The sequence below is a fragment of the Carlito syrichta genome, unplaced genomic scaffold (genome assembly GCF_000164805.1).
Source record: "Carlito syrichta isolate Samal-C Ts95f unplaced genomic scaffold, Tarsius_syrichta-2.0.1 Scaffold308863, whole genome shotgun sequence".
Taxonomy (NCBI): Eukaryota; Metazoa; Chordata; class Mammalia; order Primates; family Tarsiidae; genus Carlito; species Carlito syrichta.
The window spans coordinates 42,011-63,663 of NW_007252959.1; the positions used below are offsets into that span (position 1 = coordinate 42,011).

At 36.4% G+C, this 21,653-nt stretch overlaps 1 protein-coding gene across 1 annotated transcript in view; it reads left to right on the forward strand.

Annotated features, from left to right (window-relative positions):
* Positions 1-21,653, forward strand: part of ADAMTS19 (ADAM metallopeptidase with thrombospondin type 1 motif 19) — a 242,966-nt gene that overhangs the window by 1,070 nt on the left and 220,243 nt on the right. The window contains exon 2 of the mRNA XM_008066227.2: positions 7-243. Coding sequence (XP_008064418.2) covers positions 7-243 — 237 coding nt within the window. The remainder of the gene's footprint in view (positions 1-6; positions 244-21,653) is intronic.

Sequence of the window (21,653 nt, forward strand, 5' to 3'; positions counted from 1 at the left end):
GACGAGGTGCTGCTGAGGATCCCGGCCTTCTCCCGGGATCTGTACCTGCTGCTCCGGAGAGACGGTCGCTTCCTGGCGCCGCGCTTCGCGGTGGAACAGCGGCCAAGTCCCGGCCCCGGCCCCACGGGGGCAGCATCCGCCCCGCGCCCTCCCGCGCCGCTGGACGCTGCCTGCTTCTACACCGGAGCCGTGCTGCGGCACCCCGGCTCGCTGGCCTCTTTCAGCACCTGTGGAGGTGGCCTGGTAAGCGCCTTCCTTCCCCGGCTCTGTACCTTCCCCTGCAACTCTTCGGCCCCCACAGACAGGCTGATTTGCATGCACCTCCTCCCCTTTCAGCGACTCCGGAACTTCTCCCTAGGGTGCACCACCCAGGTTTCTGCACCGTGTGCCTCCAGTGGATGGGGCAGTCAAACGAGTCGGAAGGCTAATTGGATTGATAAATGACCTTCTCCCTCCTGATGGTTACATGTCTTTCGAAACTATGTGAAACTCTGCCACCTTGTAGTTTCTGCCCAATGTTTCAACTAATTTCGGTTTTCCAGGGTTTTCTAAAATAAGTTCACCACGTGATGTGCTTTAGGAGATTGAATGACAGCCAGTCTGCTCACTGTGGAATCTCCATGTCTGTCCCCAGCTTTTGGTTCCTGATCTATTTTCTTACTTTTTTTTTTTTTATGTCTTCAAAATTGTCAGAATGGCCCTCTAGGGAATTACACTCTGAGAGTTGTCTAGAATTTGAACACATTCTCACTCCTGCTCACTGTTTTGTGGAAGTTGGGAGTTGTGAACTGAGACTGAGAACTGATGACTAGTGGATGACAGTAGAATCCAATCAGTATTCAAAGGGTTATGTTCTATGATTTAACATTTTCTTTTCTTTTCTTTTTTGGGGGGGGGAGGGTCGGAGTCTCACTGCTGCCCAGGCTGGAGTGCAGTGGCACGCTCACGGCCACCCCAGTGTCGACCTGCTGGGCTCCGGCGATCTTTCTGCCTCAGCCTTCCAAGCAGTCTGAACTATAGGCATGCGTTACTATGCCCTTCTAATTTATTTATTTATTTATTTTTATTGTAGAAACGAGGTCTTGCCAAGTTGCTTGGGCTGGTCTCAAACCTGCGGGCTCGCAATCCATTTGCCTTGGGCTCCTAAAGTGCTGGGATTATGGACTGAGCCACTGAGCGTGACTGGTTTAACATTTTCTAAGGCTTACATTTTATTTGACAGTAGTTCCTTTTCTTCTCCACTCCATGGAGGAAGGTGGCAAGGTGGAGAGCCTCTTTGAGGCCTGTTGGTACTGGAAAGTAAAACCCATTTGTTCTGTCAATGTAGATCATCATTTGATTTTTCTGTTTGTCATGACCTAAGGTTTGAAATAATTATCTTCCATAAGTTGATCTTTACTATGTGTGATGAGACCATATATGTTTGACATATAATTAACCACTTTAATTGTTTTTAGGGACACAGGTCAGTTGCACTAAGTACATTCACTTTGTTATGCAGCTGTCACCACCATGGCCTTTACTATTGGTTTAAGGCAAAACTCACAAAATATAAAAAAATGCCCTTGTGTTTGCTATTCGTAGTCAACCACTGAGGAAATTCATAAGAGTTTATATGAAAGCCGCCTGTTCATTTGAGGCAAAATCCATTAGCAATGGATAGCAGAAAATGGCAGCACAATCAAAGCCACCCAAAACTGTGAAATGAAAAAGATGGTTAAAAACCAGACATAATGAAACTGGAAATTTTTGCCAATTCCTCCCCTAAGATCCCATAGTCAAATGATGTAAATTGTGGACAGGGCTCATAATTATTAATATTCAAATATGGGCATTTTTAGGCTTGGATGAAAAAAATTGGTATGGAAAAATTACATGAAAAGCTTTTAAAAAATGTTTTCTGTGAAACTGATGCTTGGACATTTCAATGGGGAAAACATTTTGTGGGGATTTCATTGTCCACTAGCTTTTGGCTGGGGATTAAATAATCACATATACAAAGTTCCTGGTGTGGTAGCAGCAGTAGGGGATAAAGCCTCTCACTGTGTTGAAATGGCTGTTGGTCAGATTTTCCAAATGAGCTATGCCTTCTCTCCATACTTAAGGAGGCAAAGTTAGAAGTATGAGTAGGTTTTTCATAGACTGAATAGTAGTTTGACATACCTCCCTGTTTATCATGTTGGACTTTGACTCACTTTTCCTATTGGCCACATATGTATATATTCTGAACTGGGAAGGCTTTGTTATTGAGGAAAACTGACTTTGCCAGCAGTACAGTATAGCAGTCAGACTTTTATGAAAAAAGTTAAGAAAATAGCCAAGAAGGGTGGATTTGTTACTCTAGACTCGACCATGCCAGCCCTTTTCCCTTATGAGCTGATGGATTAGGGCAAGAGAGTTGTAATCTGAACTCTAGAATAGGTTTGTTCCTTGATGATTGACTTGTCCTTTATCTCTTTAGGCTTTGGTTTCCTGAAGTAGAATGAGAGAATTAGATAATTTAATTTTAAAAAATAGGATGGCAGAATTGAAATACTACTGGATGTTTAATATATTCTAGGTCCTGTGTTAGACACTAGAATGTTCTACCTCATAGGGCCCACAGATTCAGAGAAGAACGTCATATGTATGTAGAAATGACATAGTAGTCACAAGACCAGCATGATGAATCAAATGTTATGTCCAAGATACAAATCCTACTCTTAGAATTGGGAAAGACTTTCCAAAGCGAAGGGAATTTAACTGAATTTTGACTTTCATCAGACAGAAAAATGCTGAAGAGTATTACACGTAGAGCAAAGAGGCCGAGCAGGGTTGTGAAAGTGCAATAATGGTCAAGGGAATAATAAAAAAAAAAATCTCCCATGACTAGGCCACAAGGGAAATGGTCCTAACATTTTTTAGAGATCAGACCACAAAAGCCTTGTTATGGGCTTTTTTCTGTCTAATTGTGAATGTTCATAGAACTTCCTGTTCCCCTAAAATTCTCTGATCCTGTAATTATAACGCAAGGGATCATGATGTCTTTATTTAGAGAGGTTGAATTATTTATAAATGCAATTGCCATTAGCTTGCAGCACTTTTTTTCTTTTCAGTAAAAGTTTTCTTATTGTCAGTTGCACAGAAAAAGATCACTAAGTATGCTTTTCCTTCCTCTCTATTAGTAACTAGTTTTGTCTACATGTATTTGAATGCCTTAGCACCTTTTGAATAATTACATATTTTAAAAGGTCCAAAAGTCTCTGTCAAAAGAAATAGACCATCACCTATCCAGTATTGTGAAGTGGTAAATATTTACATTTTTGGCTAATTTACTCTCTAGATATGAATCTAACTTATGTTATAAAGGGAGAGGTGCCACAATGGAGATTTTGAATATAGGGTCAAGGTCTGTTCTATTTATAGAATGTACAGCTTATATATCTAGCCATTGATTTATGAATTGTTCTGATTATTTTTGTTTTTCCTAATTTGTCTAGTATTGGATAATATTTTTGAGCCATACATTTGATAAAATAAGCACACAAATATGATAATACTAATCAATTAAATTTTTAGTGACCAACTCCCATGACTAGGCATTTTGCAGATACATAGAATACTAAAAGAAGATGAAGATGCCTTGGTATATTTCGGAAAGCTCTCAACCTAACTTGCCAATTACCAGTGTAAGCAAGGAAATACAATAAGATGCCATACAAGCCAATATAGATTTGCTCTGAGTGCTCTGATGGTAATGTCTTGTTTGTCCTTTTTCACTTTCAACATATTGTAAGATATCTAGTTTTTAATCTAGGTACTGAATAAAAATCACGAAATAATATAACACATGAAGTACTTTATTATGTTTGCTTAAAGTTAACATAGCAATTTTTTTTTTTTTTTTGAGTTGGAGTCTCACTCTGTCGCCTAGACTGGAGCGCAGTGGCTGCTCCTGGACACCGCAGCCTCAACCTGCTGGACTCCGGTGATCCTTCCACCTCAGCCTTCTGAGTAGCCGGAATTACAGGCGCGCGCTACCACGCCCGGCTAATTTTTTATTTATTGTAGAGATGAGGTCTCACCCAGTTGCCCAGGTGGGTCTCGAACCCGCGGGATCAGGCAATCCACTCACCTCAGCCTCCCAAAGGCGCAGGATTACAGGCTGAGCCACTGAGCCCGCCTGGCACTTTTTTTTTACAGCACACATAAGCACAGGGCCAAGGTAAACTAGGTCACTACATATCTTACCTGGTTTTTGTTTTGAACCTAATATAGAATTGGCTAACTATTTTTCAGGAAGATAAGGTATGGATACTAAAACTAATACCATCTTTGCCTACTTAAGAGTTTTGTACAATAGTTATTTTTATTTGCTTTTGATTATAGAATCTGGAGCCCTATGTAAAGTCATGTTTTTGTGTGTCTGTGCATGTTATTCTATACCGGCATATAGACTGATGTAGGCCCTTTAGACGAGGCATTGCCTCTGTCTCAGTTACCAGTGTGAAAGCAGGTGCCAGGGCAGGGATAGCAAGGCGGGTGCATTACGAGGAGGACTCGGGTACAAGTGAAATCAACATCTGAGTGAAAAGAAAAAAAATGCAGATTGACCTCATACATTTACTTTCTTCACTCAAGCCAAATCTTAAGAATGATAGAAAATATATTCTCGATAAATCTAGAGCGGTATTATAAGAGAATGCCATCAGTACATCAGATTTTGGATATCTCTTAAAGGTCTGAAAACAGTTTGGCTTAGAAACATAGACATTAGAAAACATCTGTGAAAGGCAGGAGCTATGCCAAAATTGCTGCTGTACATGCAGGTTTTGAAAAGGAATACATTGAGCAGAAGGGGACCCTAGAACAACAGTGGGATTTGCTTTCCCTGATACCCAGTTATGTCAAGCAGCAGAAGCCACATGTGTGTACCTATGAAAGAACAGAAAACTAGAGACAGGGCTTTTCCAGGTATATGGATACCACCAAGGGAATGAAGAGTCTCCTCTCTCAATAAAGGAGCTATGGCTCCTTCCTCAACATAAGGTTCCATCTGTCTCCAAGTAACTGGAGGAGAGCTTAGTCAACTGAACTAGTCACAACAGATAGGTGAGCAAGGAAACAACAAAAAAAGATGAGCTGATTCCCAGGAATATCACATTTGGAAGAAAATGAACTATATGAAAGAGAGCCTCACACTCCAGTTAATTAATACATGAAGAAACAAAATTGAGTAAATAGAATACTTACACAAAACTAAAATGTCCATAAGAATAAAAGCAGATGTATATTCAGAGAAAAAGTAAATTTTACAAAATAAGAATAAAACAAACTGCTCTCCATAAAAAATGATTAGACACAATGGAATTCTGGAAGATCAAACTCAGAAATTAACCCAGAATATAATACAAGGAGCAAATCAATATAAAATATGAAAAGAACAGCTGTGAGCCATGAGTTATATGTTTAGATACAAAATTTCTCCAATAGGAATTAATTTTTTAAAAAATAAAAGAATTTTAAAAATGTATGCAATCATACTCTACCCATCAGCCAAGTTTTGGATGTGAGGCCAGGTACTACTACTGTTCGGGTAGATCAGAAAAGTCGTGCGCCAAATGATCCTTTCTCGACATGCAACAAAACCAGTTTGTAATACATGTGTCAATATTTGGAATTAAAATTAAAAACAGTTCATGTTGTAGAATCCTGAATTTTTAAATGTTTTCATCTCTTTTATAGTTGTTTTATCTCAAAATTAGAGAAATTTTTAAAACAGCTTACTTGTTTTTCCAAAGTTTTTATAGAAACAGAAGTATTTTGCAGTCATATTTCACTGGCTTTAATATTTAATGTTTGATTAAATTATGTAATTACAAAATGTTGTGTCTACATGTGTTTAGACAAATCTGGCTGACTGGTAACATACAGGTTGACTGGTGTGTTGTACACAACTATGGAAGAGTCCACTGAGCATTTGGTATGCTGCATGCCTCAGTGACATATTTACCCCAACTAGTGACATGTTTTCTAGATGGTCATAATGTGTTAAGTCAATGATTTGAGTTGAATTGATTGATATAACCAGTATTGGTTAGGTAGAGGTTGTTATCATTTTTTTGGTATCAGAACCAAATTTATCAGAGATAAGATACCAAATTCAGCATGGAGTAAGTACAGAGAGACTGAAACCTAGATACATTGTGGCAACACATTAGGAAATCAAAGAGGAAGAGAAAAGCCTGCACATTTAATAGAGGAAAGGCTATCTATAGTGAGATTAGTGTCAGATTGACTTTAGAGGATTGAATCAGTAATACTGGACACCAGAAGATCAAGTAGCTTCAGAGTTCTGAGGAAGAGTCATTTTGAATTCTGGATTACCCAGCCAAACTACCATTCAAATCTGAGTCCAAAATAAAATGATTTTTGAAATTATAGGGATCCAGACTTTACCATGTGGAACTGCCAAAAAAGGTAAATCATTAAAAGTCTTTCTCCAACACCCGTTCTCCAGTCAGCGTCCCTTCCTAGAGGTAACCAGGGTTACCTGTTTGTAGTGTATGATCTGCAGGTAAGTGATGCATAAGCAAATAGCTGTGTCTAAAAGTTTATAGCTCTTTGAAACCCATACTGTTTATACACACAAATAGTGCACATACACGTGATATATCTTATGCATCTGTAAATATTTCTCTTCTTGTTCTATTGTATGGGATTGCAAGAATAAGCTGTAGTCTAATTAGTTTGATGTTGATGGACATTTGAATCCAATATTTTCCTATGATGAACAGTGCTAATATATAGAATTCTGTTAAAAATGCTGTTTTGCCTGTGTAATGTATATCCCTTTCAATGGACATGTGTATTGATAATTTAGGGAGATACTTCCTGATTGCACCTTATAGAGAGGGTGCCACTTTACACTCTGGGCAAGAGAGTATGAAAGTGGCTTTTGATCTTTGTGAAGGTGCACTTTACACTCTGGCCAAGAGAGTATGAAAGTGGCTTTTGATCTTTGTGAAATCTAACAGGCAAAAAATGTTATCTGAAGGTTGTTTTAATTTACGTTTTTATTGTTATGGTGAGGTCAAACGTCTTTATATTTTTATTCTGAATTTCCTTCCTATAGACTTTCTGTTCCTATCTTTTACTCATTTTCTATTACATTTTATTTTTTATTTCTAATTCCAGAACTCTTTATACATTAGTATTTTTAAAAAGTAATTATTAATAACAAAATCATGCATGCTGAGTATGAAACATTTAAAACATATTTAAAAAGTCATCTATAACTTACCACCCAGAAATTAACTTTTAATATTTAAAAGTTGAAAAGGACATAAAAATATTAAATAAAATCTTCACAATTTAAAGCAATGATCAGTAAAGCAAGGAAAAGCAAATTTTCTCAGGCATCATTTTTGGTTTATAAGATTGGCACAAATTCTGCACATTGAAAATATCCAATTGACATAATTGGGGAAGCAGTCTTACACATTGCAGGAGAGTAAATTTGTAGTCTTTTGTTCAGTATCTATCAAAATGTTAAATGTGCTTACCCTTTTCAGTAATTCTTTTTTAGGTGTCAATTTTAGAGAAATCCATATAAATCCAAAATATTTACGAATTAACCTATTCATTGCAGCATTCAGAGTACTCTAAATATTCATCAGTATTGGACTATTTACATCTTTATATTGTGCTAAAGTCCTGGAGAACAAAAAGATACAAGAAATTGTTTTTTGCTTCAAGATAGTTACAATTTTGAAGAATCTTTTTTTGTCTCAACTTCTTGTCTACCCAGTGTTCATCACCGTTCTTGATTTAGAAAGTGTTCAATGTCTACTTATTAATGAAATAACTGGTCTTTAAGTGTATATATATTTAAGGGATTCTATGATTTTTCCAGTTTAACATTTAAAATGGCATGGATAATATAGTGACATGTGGGAGAAGTTTCCATATTTAGAGTAGAGCAATATGTAGAAACTCCAGTCTTATTCAGGGAACCAATATAGTGAATTCTAATATACAATGTCACTATGTTGATAGAATAAGCTGCTTGTACAGATGAAGTTAAACTGTTTAATCATGTATCAATCTACATCTTAGTTGTCTAAGAGAATTCAGGCATGTACCAATTTTGTGAAAATAAATTTTTTTTAGTAATAATTGTATGTATTTGAAGTTTATTAACTGAATCATAAATATAGCATGCTTCTTAAAATAACAAAATTCTTTATAGGAGTCTGAAAAATTTTTTTTTTTTTTTTTTGAGTTGGAGTTTCACTCTGTCGCCCAGACTGAAGTGCAGTGGCCGCTCCCTGCCACTGCAGTCTCGACCTGCTGGGCTCCAGCGATCCTTCCGCCTCAGCCTTCCAAGCAGCCGGAATTACAGGCATGCGCTACCACGCCCGGCTGATTTTTTGATTTATTGTAGAGATGAGGTCTCGCTGCCCAGGCAGGTTTCGAACCCACGGGCTTAGGCAATCCACTCACCTCAGCCTCCCAAAGGCACGGGATTACAGGCTGAGCCACCGAGTCCGGCTTGAAGATATTTTTTATACAACACTGAAACAGCACATTTTTATTGAACTTATACAAAATTGAATGTTTCTGCTAATTGCAATTATATTTTTACCCCAGATTATTTTATGTCTTTGTCTCTGCAAAATAAAGAAAAAATCAGAGGCGTTCCAAGTTCCTGATAAATGGGATGTGTATTTGATTCGAGAACTAATCCAGCCACATTCTGAGGCAGTGGGAAAACCAGTAGTCCCTCTTAAATTTTGATTTGGAGGCTTCCTGAAAGGAAGTTTGGAGATTCTCTTAGCCAAGTGAGAACTATAGTTTGATGCAGAGTACACTTAGGGTGCAGCTATAGTGAGCACATCCATCTCATGATCATTCTAATGCCAAGTTCTCGACTGAGAGAAGTGAGAAAATGGGAGCTCAGCCATTCCATTGCTACCCAGATATTTTTGTAGAATTATTACATGGTGATGTTGAGAAGGACCTTGGGGATTAGAGAGTTTAGTACTTGTCTTCTCCAGTCAGAGACATTTGATTTCATTTCGTAATTAATAGGCATATATCAGCAATAAATTATTAACAGTTTAGCCCATAAGGTAGATTATCAGGGACTAGAGCTGATGAGTCAGGCCAATTTTGGCATTGTTAAATGCTGCTGCTTTCCTATTCCTTTCTATTAAAAAAAATGAGATCTTAACACTTTTTCCTTTGTAAGCTCATTCAAAAGATAAACATAAGGATATTTTGCACTCTATTTTTAATCCACTAGCCTCTACCTGGTTTCACTTAAAATAAGACCACTTCTGCAGTGAGTTTACATCATCCTTTCTTGATGCCTTGTTTCTTAAAGTGTGGTGTGTAGACTCTCGTATCAAAATTGTGGTGGGTGTGAGAGGTTATTAGTGAGGTAGAGGTAGCTGGGTACACCCCATCAAAAATCAGAATCCCAGATTGAGCCTCAAACCTAAGGAATATTTTTAAAAGGAATCCAAAGTAATTCTTATGCAAGCTAAAATTTAAGAGAAGCTACTCTACTGGCTTTGAAGACAACAGAGCTCAGGATCCTTCATCACTGGATTTCAACTACCAAATTTCATATTGTAAGGGTGTGGAATGAATTTTAATCCTTCCATCCTCGTTTTTTTTTAAAGCTATAATCATAGTAAAATTATGTACCTTCTAACATCTTTTCAGGAACCCAATGCCATTGAGCTAGAAATAATTTTATGAATTTCAAATTATTAACAGACAATAAATGTGAACTAGTTGGAAGAATATAATGGAATGTTAATGCCAGTACAAACATTTTCCTACTCTTTAGATAAAAAAGATATATAAAAGTTGAAATCTGCTTTTCATCTAGAATCTGGAAGTATTAAATAGAGCTAAGTTATTTCAAACGATCAACAATTTTATGGGTAATATAACAGGAGAATTACTCTAGCTGTTTCATAATATATACTGTAATAAAATAAAATTTATCAGAAATAAAATAAGAAACTTACCTTCAGACTGAAAGGGACCCACAATATCATCGAGTTCAGATGTGGATATAGGAAGACTGCAACATTATAGTGGAATATTAGAAAATCAGTGATGAAGAGAGAATTGTAAACTATTCGTAAGAGATTTTACTGGAATAGCAATGCAGTGTGGTCAGGTTAAGAGGACCTTGGAAATGCATAAGAATTAAATGGTAAGCTACTTCAAATGGCAGAAATGATATAAGAGGTATTATCCACTCATTTATATTACAGGTATTTGGATGTCAAGTGTCCTGTAAAACTCATTAGAATTACCAGTAAACAATAATAACATGTTAAGAGCAGTAGACAAACACATAATTATGGATTATGGCTTTTGGTCCTTCTCCATGATAATTTGGATTTCAGTGTATGTAATAGGAACTAAAATGTGATAGGTACATTTTCATTATAAAATTATTATAATACCAGTAAATATTTTAGTCTACTCAGTTTATAGATAGGCAATTAGTAAGTTATTGACAGAAGAACTTATGTATACTTATGTATAATTAGCATGTCTAGAGTCTCTGTGCTGTTGTCCGAGTCTGGTTATATCCTTGCAGATAAAGTAAATAGAATTTTAAAATTGTATTATAACAAAATGGAAAATCTGAGTACTTCACAGGGGAAATGTTTTTACTTAAATATAATTAACACACTATAAAAGTGATTATTTGTGGAAATAGCTGTCTTTTATAAATTTAATTAAAGCCTCATTTTGTCTGCTAACATGGGTAATTTAGAGATCCCCAATTAAAATTTTGTCAGTTCAAAATAGGTGGTTCTATTCAGTTATGTTTTAAAAAATATTGCATGGATATTTTAAGATGAAAGTTCCTATGTAGAAGTTTTTCTAAGCATAGCCTCATTTCTCATTTGAAAGATATATTCATGGATATGTCAGACTGATTCTTCTAGGGTAAATTGTTACTTTTAAAATGTAACAAATTGAAAAAGATATTGTGAATGCCGATTTTCTAACATCTTTTTTGAGGTATAATTTACATACCATAAATCTCACTCATTTTAAGTGTACAATTCAATGACTTTTAGTACATTAACAGAATTGTGCAACTATCACCACAACTTTTTAATAGACCATTTCCATCAACTCAAAGGATTCTTCATACACATTAGCAGTCACTTTCTGTCATCATCCCCAGGAAACTATCTACTTTCTGTTTCTATAGATTTGCCTTTCATATTCAGTGTAATATAAAATTGGGTCTTTTGTGTCTTTGATCACTCAGCATGTTTTGGGGGTTCATCCATGTTGTAGCACAGATCAGCAGTTCTTTCTTTTCATGACTAGTATTGTCTGGCTATACTACATTTTGTTACTCTTTCATCAGTTGAAGGGCATTTGGATTGTTTCCACTTTTTGGCTATTATTAATAATGCTACCATAGATATCTACATACAAGTCTTTATGTAGGTAAGTATTTTCATTCCACAATTACTAGGTCATGCAGTACATTCGTTTAATATTTTGGGACATTGTCAAACTCGTTTGCAAATGATTACTATTTTATATCCCCAGCAGTTATGTATGAGGATTCCAAGTTGTTCACATCCTCAACAATACTTATTGTGTCTTTTTTTTTTTGTAACTAGTTTTACAGATGTGCAATAGTGTTTCAGTGTGGTTTTAATTTCTGTTTCCCTAGTGACTATATTGAGCATTTTTTCATGTGCCAATTCATAGCCATTGATATATCTATCATATTTGATGAAATATCTACTCGAGTCTTTTGCCCACTTTTTAATTAGATTTTTCTACTATTTATGACTTTAAAATTTTTACTATAGGAATGTGGGGGTAAAAGTGAAAATTAGCTACATAAGTAGGCTGCATGCAAGTGAAGTTTGGGCTTCTAACTGACCCTCACTCCCCCTGTTAATAAACCAAGTATCTTTTGTGTTGTCACATAGCACCCACTCTCCTCCCTCCCTCCTTCCCCTAGAAGTGCCAATCCCACCCTTGTGCTGATGTAACTAATGTTCAAGTCCTACTTATGAGTGAGAACGTGCGGTATTCAGATTTTTGTTTCTGTGATAGTTTACTTAGTATAATGGTCTCCAGCTCCATCCATTAGCTGCAAAGTCCATGATTTTTTTCTTCCTTATGGCTGCATAATACTCCATTGCGTATATGTACAACATTTTCTTTATCTAGTTCATTTTTGACAGGCTGTAGGGTTGGTTCCATGTTTTTGCTATTGTGACCAGTATGGCAGTAAACATGCATGTGCAGGTGTCATTTCTGTAGAATGATTTATGTTCCTCTGGGTATATTCTCAGGAGAGGGATTGCTGGATCATATGGAATGTCAATATTTAGTTCTTTTAGGAATTGCCACACTGCTGTCCATAGAGGTTGAACTGGCTTGCACTCTTACCAGCAGTGTATAAGTACTCATTTTCTCCACACCTGCATCATCATAATAGCCATCCTTACTGGAGTTAGGTGGTATCTTGTTGTAGTTTTGATTTTCATTTCTCTGATAATTTGTGAGGCTGAGCATCTTTTCTTGTCTGTTGACTGCTCATATGCCTTCTTTTGAAAAGTATCTATTCATGTCCTTTGCCCACTTTTTAATGGGGTTGCTTGCTTTTTCTTTTCACTTTGTTTGGGTTCCTTGTAGATACCCAATGTTAGGCCTTTGTCAGATATATAATTTGCAAATCTTTTTTTCATTCTGTGGGTTGTCTCCCCACTCTCTTGGTGGTTTCTTTTGCTATGCAAAAGCTTATCAGTTTGATAAGGTCCCACTTGTCTATCTTAGCTTTTATGGCATTTGCTTTTGGGGACTTAATCACAAATAAGTTGCCTACTCTGATGTGCATATGGGTGTCTCCTATGTTTTCTTCTAGGCGTCTTATAATTTGAAGTTTTACATTTAGGCCATTGATCCACTTTAAAAAGTTATTTTTTGTATATAGTGAAAGGTAGGAATCCAGTTTCATTCTTCTGCATGTGGTCGGCCAGTTTTCCCAGCACCATTTTCCTTTCCTCAGTGATAGTGATTGGTGGCTTTGTCAAAGATTAGTTGGTTGAGAGACCTTGTATTTACTTCTGGAATCTCTGTCCTGTTCCATTGGTCTGTGTGCCTATTCTTGCACCAACATCTAGACTGTTTTGGTTACTGCAGGCTTATAATAAAGTTTAAAGTCTGGAAGTGTGATACCTCCTGCCTTGTTCATTTTGCTGAGGATTGTTTTGGCTATTCGTGCTCTTTTCTGTTTCCTTGTGAATTTCTGTGTTGTCATTTCCAAGGCTGAAAAAATGACATTGGTAATTTGATGGGTATTATGTTGAATCTGTAGATTGCCTTGGGTAGGATGGACATCTTGACAATATTAATTCTTTGAATTAATGAGCATGGGATGTTTTTTCATTTGCTTGTGTCATCCTTGATTTCTTTGAACAGCTCTCATTGTGAAGGACTTTTATTGCTCTGGTTAGCTTAATGCCAAAATATTTTTCTTTCTTTTTTTTTTTTTGGTGTGGCTATTGTGAATGGGATTATGCTTTTTATTTGGTTCTCTGCCTGCTTGTTGCTGTGTGTAGAAATCCAACTGTCTTTTGCATATTGATTTTGTAACCTGAAACTTTACCAAAGTCATTTATCAGTGCAAGGAAACATTTGACGGACACCCTAGGGTTTTCAAGGTACATAATCATATTGTCCACAAAAAGAGATAGCTTGACTTCCTTTTTTCCTATTTCGATACCCCTGATTTCCTTCTCTTGCCTGATTGCTCTGGCAAGGACTTCCAGCCCTATGTTGTACAAGAAGGGTGAGAGTGGGCATCTTTGTCTTTTTCCCATTTTTAGGGGAATGCTTCCAGCATCTGCTCATTGAGCAAAATGTTGGCCATGGGTTTGCTATAGATGGTTTTTACTGTTTTGAGGAATGTTCCTTCTATGCCTAGGTGCTTAAGGGTTTTTATTAAGAAACGATGCTGGATTTAGTTGAACATCATTTCTGTATCTAATAATATAATCATATATTTCTTTGTTTTACATCTATTAATGTGCTGAATTACATTTATGGTCTTGCAAATATTGAATCAGTGCTGCGTCTCAGGAATGAAGCCGACCTGGTCATGGTAGATGATTCTTGAGATGTATTACTGGATTCGATTTGGTAGAACATTTGTGTTTATGTATATGATATTCTCTTTCCTTTGCCAGGATTGGGTATCAGTATGATGTTAGCTTTATAAAATGGGTTGGGGACAATTCCATTGTTTTCAATTGCCTGAAATACTTTGAATAAGATTGGTATCAGCTCCTTCTTCTATGTCTTGTAGAATTCTGCTGAGAAGCCATCTAGTCTGGAACTTTTTTGGGTGGGTAGGTTTCTTATAAATGAGTCAATTTCCTGGATTGTTATTGATCTGTCTAGGGTTTCATTTCTTCTTGTTTTAAACTTGGGATGTTGTGTGATGTCAGAAAGTCCTCCATTTCCTTTAGGTTTTCTAGTTTATTTGCATACAGTTGTTCATAGTAAATCTCTGATAACCTTTTGAATTTTTTCAGGGTTAGTTGTGACTTCACCTTTGCATTTCTAATTGTGTTTATTTTATTTGGTCTCGCTCTCTTTCTCTCTCTATTTACATATTTATTTTTATTTATTTATTTATAGTCAACCTATTCAGTGGTCTGTCAATCTTTTTGATCCTTTCAAAGAAACAGCTTTTTTTTCTTGTTGATCCTTTTTGTGATATTTTTGTCATCTATAGTCTACAATTGTGATTTTATCTTGGTGATCTGGGTTCTTCTGCTGATGTGAGGATTTAGATGTTCTTGCCTTTTCAGCTTCCTTAGGTGTAATGTTAGGTTGTTTTCTTGTGATCTTTCTGTTTTCTTGATGTGTGCAACCAATGCTATAAATTTCCCTCTTAACTCTGATTTCATGGCATTCCTGAGATTCTGATGTGTCTTTGTTTTTGTTTCCAGGCATCTTTTTATTTCTGTCTTGATTTTCATGTTGATGCAGATGTCATTCAGCAGCATGTTGCTTAGTGTCCATGTCTTTGTGTGTTATTTGGGGATCTTGATGGTGATATTTATTTTTATTCCATTGCACCTGAGAAGATGCATGGTATTATTTTGATCTTTTAAAATTTGTTCATGCTTGATTGGTGTCCAAGAATGTGATCATTCTTGGAGTACGTTCCATGTGCTGATGAGTAGAATGTATACTCAGTAGATGATGGGTGAAGAGTTTTGTAGATGTCTATTAAATTCATTTGATTGAGTTAAGATTCCAGATCTCCTTGTTGGTTTTTTGCCTCAATTTTCTATCTAGAGCTGTTAGTGGAGTATTTAGGTCTCCAGTTATGATTGTGTGAGAGTCAGTGTCCTTTCTTAGTTTACTTAGTAGTTGTTTTATAAAACCTGGTGTTCCTGTGTTGAAGCATGTATGTTTGGGATGGATATCTCTTCTTGGTGGATTGAGCCTTTTATCATTATGTAGTGTCCTTTTGAATTTTTGATGGTTTTAAGTCTGCTTTGTCTGATATCACATTAGCTGCTCCTGCTTGCTTTTGCTTTCCATTTGTCTAAAAGACCATTTTCCACCCTCAGCTTTGAACCTGTGGGTGTCCTTTGGAGTGAGACAGGTTTCCTGAAGGCAGTAGACTGTTGTATCATGCTTATTTATCCAGATTGCCACTCTATGTCATTTCAGTGGCACATTTAGTCTATTGTCATTTAAATTGATTGTTGGAATGTGAGAGTTTTTCACTGTCATAGGGCTCTTAGGGGGTGCTGCTTTGTTTCCTTTTTACTCTTGTATTTATATGTGTTTTCCATTTTTGTGAGTGTCCTGTATGTTCTGTTGTCTCTGTACTTACGTGGATGATGGGTATGACTGTTCTCCTCATCCTCCTGCTCTTCCTTCCCCTCCTCCTCCTCCTCCTCCTAATCCTATTCTTCTTCCTTCCTCTTTCTACTTCTTTCTTCTTTCTTTTTCTTCTTCATCTTCTGGAGGGCTGATTTGAAGGCAGCATATTCTCTTAGGGATTGGATATCTGGGAAAGATATTAATTTTCCATTACTGATGAAGCTTAGCTTGGTAGAGTAGAGAATTCTTGACTGGAATTGCTTATCTTTAAAAACATTAAGGATTGGATTCCAGTCTCTTCTGGTTTCTAGTGTTTCTGCACATATGTCTAGAACAATTCTGATATGTCTACCCCATTAGGTAGTCTGACATCTCTCTCTTGCTGCATTCAGGATTTTTTTCTTTCATTCTTACTTTGTGCAGGCTGATTATTATGTGTCTTTGGGTGGTTTGTTATCTTATGTGATACCTCATGGGATTCTCTGAATCTCTTGTGCTTGAACATTGCCTCTCTAGCAAGATGTGGGAAGTTTTCTTAGATGACCTCATTGAATATATGTTCCATGGTGTTCTCAGGAATACCTGTCAGGCATAGATTTGGCATCTTGACATAGTCCCACATCTCTTGGAGACTTTGCTCCTTCTTTTTGAGCTTTTTTTCTTTTTTTTTTTTTTTTTTTGACAGATTGGGTTCATTCCATACTTTGGTCTTCAAGCTCTGAGATTCTTTCCTGTGCTTGGTTGATCCTGCTCCGTATGTTGCTGTGTTTTTTATTTCCAGGATAGAGTTTTTAATTTTCATTATATTAGAATAGGTTTTTCTGAAATTGGTCAACTCCACTTTTACTTCCTGTACAAATTTGGTGAGTTTCATTTCTAGTTTCTCTCAAGTCTCTCTCTTCATTTTAGCTGTCCAATCTCTGATTTCTCTGACTGTCAGCTGGGGCAGGTCATTTGGGTGGGTTTCCACTGTTTATGCTTTGACATCTTCTTTTTCAGTTTCTGTCTTTTTAGTTGCCTATGTTTTTTTCACTGATTTTTCTCATGTATGACAGGCTTTTCTTTTCTCTCTGTAATTCCTTTGGCTTTTGTTACTCAGAAACTAGTCACTGGCTTCTGTTCTAGGGTCCTTTCTGTGGTTCAATATAGGTCACTCAGTGAGAGAGAGAGGAGGCATTCACTTGTGCTCCTTGCTCTACCCAACGACAGGTTTCTCAAATGTAGCAGACCCTGCTGCTAGCACTCTGTGGAGAGTTGGTGGGTGTATGTTCACACCTTCATCTGCTGTCTATGGTTGGTATTCCAGAAGCTTTCCTACCAAGAAAGCTTTAGGATGGCTTTCATGTTGCTTACTCCTTGGTCAAATTGAAAAAGAGCAATTTCCCTGCCATGGGGGAGGAGGGAGGTGATTTGCCCTTTAGGCACCACAGGACTTGGAGGTAATTCTTTTTGATCTGGCTGGGAAGATAGGCTGGTGCCAGTGAGGTTCACTCTGCAGGCGGACTTTCCCTGCCTGGAAGCCAGCCCAAGTCATGCTCATGGCTACTGACCCACTGTGAGTTTTTTTGTTTTTTCTTTGATTCTGCTTGGGGTTCATTTGTTTGCTACTGCGCCCTCATCAGAACTCCTCCTGTGTGGAACAGAAAACATGGCTGGTAGGGGCTGAATGAACCCAATGTATCTTAGATACACTCACCCACTCTCATTCACTAGGAAGGGCTTCAGTTCCTTTACAAGCCTGGCTCATGACAGGGAATGGGGTACCCAGATTCCTGCATCTGCCATCATTTTCTTATTTCTGTATGTTAAAAGAGACCTTTGTGGGTGCAGGATGCTTCACTCATTCAAACAAAAGCAGTCAAGGTATCTCCATCTATCTGCAGCTTTGTCCCTACTTTCTGTCTTGCTTAGGATTGTAGCACAGGTCTACTGCTCCAAAATGGTCATCTTGAATCTCCTCTTTTATATTTTCAATTTTTTTTTTTTGTGAGTTGGAATCTCACTCTTCTGCCCAGATTGGAGTGCAGTGGCACAATCATAGTTCTCTATAGTCTCAACCACCTGGGCTCAGGCAATCATTCCACCTTAGCCTATAGAGTAGCTGGGATTATAGGCATGTGCTACCATGCCTGACTTCCTTTTTGTTTTTTTGTAGAGATCAGGTCTTTCTGTGTTGCCCAGTCTGGCCTTGTACTACTGGCCTCAAGTGATCTTCATGTCTAGGCCTCCCAAAGTGCTTGTATTACTGGTGTAAGCCATCATGCCCAGACTACTATTTAAGTTTAAGAATTCATATACTCTGGACAGAAATCCCTTATTAGGCATGTGATTTACTAACGTTTTCTTCTGTCTGTGATTGTCTGTCTGTTTTCTTAATGGTGGTTTTTAAAGTCAATTGTAAATATTTTTGATAAAATCCAGTTACCATTTTTTCTTATGGAGCATGATTTTATGTTTATGTTATACCTAAGAACTCTGTGTCTGCCCCAAAATCGTAAGGGCTTTTTCCTATATTTTTTCCATAATTTCAGTTAGTTTATGATTTATTAGTTTTTGTGTATGGTGTAAGGTAAGATTCTAAATTTATCTCTTTGCATGTATATATTCAATAGACTCAGCACCATTTGTTGAAAATACAGAGTTTATTCTTGAACTATGAATACTGTTGCTTTGATCTATGTTTTATACTTATGTCAGTACCATACTGTATTAATTTATGTAGCTTTATACTTTTTTTAATTGTGAATTTTATCTCTTTCACATTTGATTTTCTTTTTTCAGAATTGTTTAGACTATTCTGGATTCCTTATATTTCTATATAAATTGTAGGATCAGATTGTCAATATTTGCAGAGAACTTGTTTGGGACTTCGATAGGATTATGTTTAATCTAAAATTTAATTTTGGAAGAATTTTTATCTTAAACAATGTGAGGAAATGATTATTAATCCATATTATAATAATTAAAATGAACAATTCAAACCATTAACAAGATTGAAATTTTTATAAGATTTATGGGAACAAGTAATCCAAGTTATTCATTTGAGGTTATATGAATAATGAATATAAAATAGGAATTTACACAGTGTCATTGCAGGATTAGGACATGAACCCAGGTACCAGACTGTGCTGTTGTTTCCATCCTACTGCTGTGAAAAAGACCAAAGTTGTTAGAGTCAGTATTCAAATCAAGTAAACAAGTAAATAGAGACAGACTAACAAAATCCAAACCAAACTTTTCAGGAAGTATATTTCACTCACAAACATAATGAGTTATTCTCTAAGTGTGTAAGCTTTGACCAATGATTATGTGTATGTTTAAACAGTCAAGGATTCCAGTACAGTACCTTTTATTAAAAGCTAAAGCCATACTGGTAATGTGAGTTTTGAGAGGTCTCTCCAGACCACAGGGATTATGACTGGGAAAATGTTAGGGAAATACAGACCCTTAGATAGTTAATCTGTTAAGCATTAATTTATTAATGATACAAAGAAGCTTAGTAAAGGATAGAAACACTGTATTTAGTTAATTCCAATAAACAATTTCCTAAGTTTAACAGCTTTTACATAGAGGTCTATAATAGCACTAAGGACATCTTAGAATTCATAAAATCTGATATGTAAGTAAATGTGGAATTGCTGTCATTTTAGAAAATAAATATTTATAAAGACTTAATTGCAACTGTTACTCTAGAAAAACTTGGCTCAGGAAGTAGAAGAAAATACCATATGAAGGTCATATCCAAGTATTTGGTTTTGATTTATGCTTCTTTATCCAGTTTGCCACTCTATGGCACTATATGGAGATATATGTTTGGATATATACACAGTAAAACTTATAGTTTTTTCTTAATGTGTTTAAATTTCTTCTACTTAAAATGATTGTGGATTAAGATTAAACTGAATTCTTATTCCTGTAAGTCATATTGAATCTAAGTTTTAAGGGATAAAATGATGCTGAAGAATTCTATCAGGAGAGACACTTTGAGGTGGTCAGAGAAAAACAGACAAAACATACAAATATCACTTGAAAAATCTGGCCCAAATCTTAACTGGTAAAATGGCAAATTAAATACTAGATTTTAATACTTATTTAATTTCCATGATTGTTTATTTTGCATTTTCAGTTTCTATAGTTTCTTCTCTTTGTCAGGCCCCAAGAGTTTACATAATCTGTGTGAATTGACACAACCTTCTGATGAGGGAGGTAGAATCATAAAGGGGGTTAGTGGGTGGAATGATAAAAGAAGAAAGGTAAATCCACTGATGCATATTTAGAGTGGTTTTTAAGTTCAAGAATATGGAAATCCCTATTTTCATTTGAAATGCTTTGGCATAACATCACTAAAGTATCCCTGAGGACGCTCTAACACTGCACATTAATATGGTTTAAAAGGTCTCCAAAGCATTTGCCTATAGTTAGCTCAGTTGTAGTATTTTAGTAAGTGTTCTAATAACTTGGCTGCTCTTGACTTTGGCTGTGAAGTCTCCACAAGTGCACGGTGTCCAATTTTTGGGTCCTTGGTCACATGGTCTTATGTGTTCATGTTCTGAATCTATTAATAACTCACCATAGTTTTGTGAGAGAATACATCAGACTCTATATTGGAACTGCATAATCAACTGTCTACTTAATCCTTCTCTCATTTCTTTCCATTACCTCTTATTCCAGAAGATACATATTCAGTCATGTGTATGTACAGAATATGTATCCTTCTCTTCCTGTTACTCTGAAACTGATTTTAATAAATTAATCTTGGATAGTTAAAAAATACAGTAAAGCGAAAGAGGAAACAGTGGACAACTACTACAATAATATAAATAGTAATAACCATGATAATACAATAAATTTTTAAAGTACTTTATAAATGCATCTACAAGTTCTTTTGGGCTTTATGTAATATGACTATATACTTTCTAGGGAAAAAAAGTGTGTGCTGCAACTATGGATTATGTGTAAATCTAGTTTTTATAAACTAAACTATATTTCATGGTCCTAAAAGATGTTGTTATATAAGGGAAATTTATTTTGATTTTTTTGGTAGATAAAATAATAAACTCTAGTATTACTTCCTGAGCACACATCTGATTTGGACATTCCTATTTTACCTTTAATAATTTGAGATACTCTTAGATTACACATTTTTGTAAGTTCTAATTCAGTTTACATATATGAACAAATAAAAATAACTTGCTGTACTATGTTAGTGGTAGACAGTAAATTACAAAAAAACTGCAAGTGCAAGGAATGAAAAAAGGACCAGACTCTTTCCCTAATCCTACCTATATGGATAGGTAGCTAGTGACCCCTCTGCCTTTTTTTTTTTTTAGTAAATCTAATCAATAAAGGGAAAAAGACTTAAAGCCCCAAATATAACAGTATTTATTGAACACTACTATATGCTGTACACGTATTGCCATAAAGTATGGCTAACTTTCACAGAAACCCACCAAGATATATGTTGTTACCCAATTTTGTAGATACATTTATAGAGATTAAATAAGTCACTCTAGCCGGGCTCGGTAGCTCAGCCTGTAATCCCGCGCCTTTGGGAGGCTGAGGTGAGTGGATTGCCTGAGCTCGTGGGTTCGAGACCCGCCTGGGCAGCGAGACCTCATCTCTACAATAAATCAAAAAATTAGCCGGGCGTGGTAGCGCACGCCTGTAGTTCCAGCTACTTGGAAGGCTGAGGTGGAAGGATCGCCGGAGCCCAGCAGGTCGAGGATGTGGTGGCCGGGAGCAGCCGCTGCACTCCA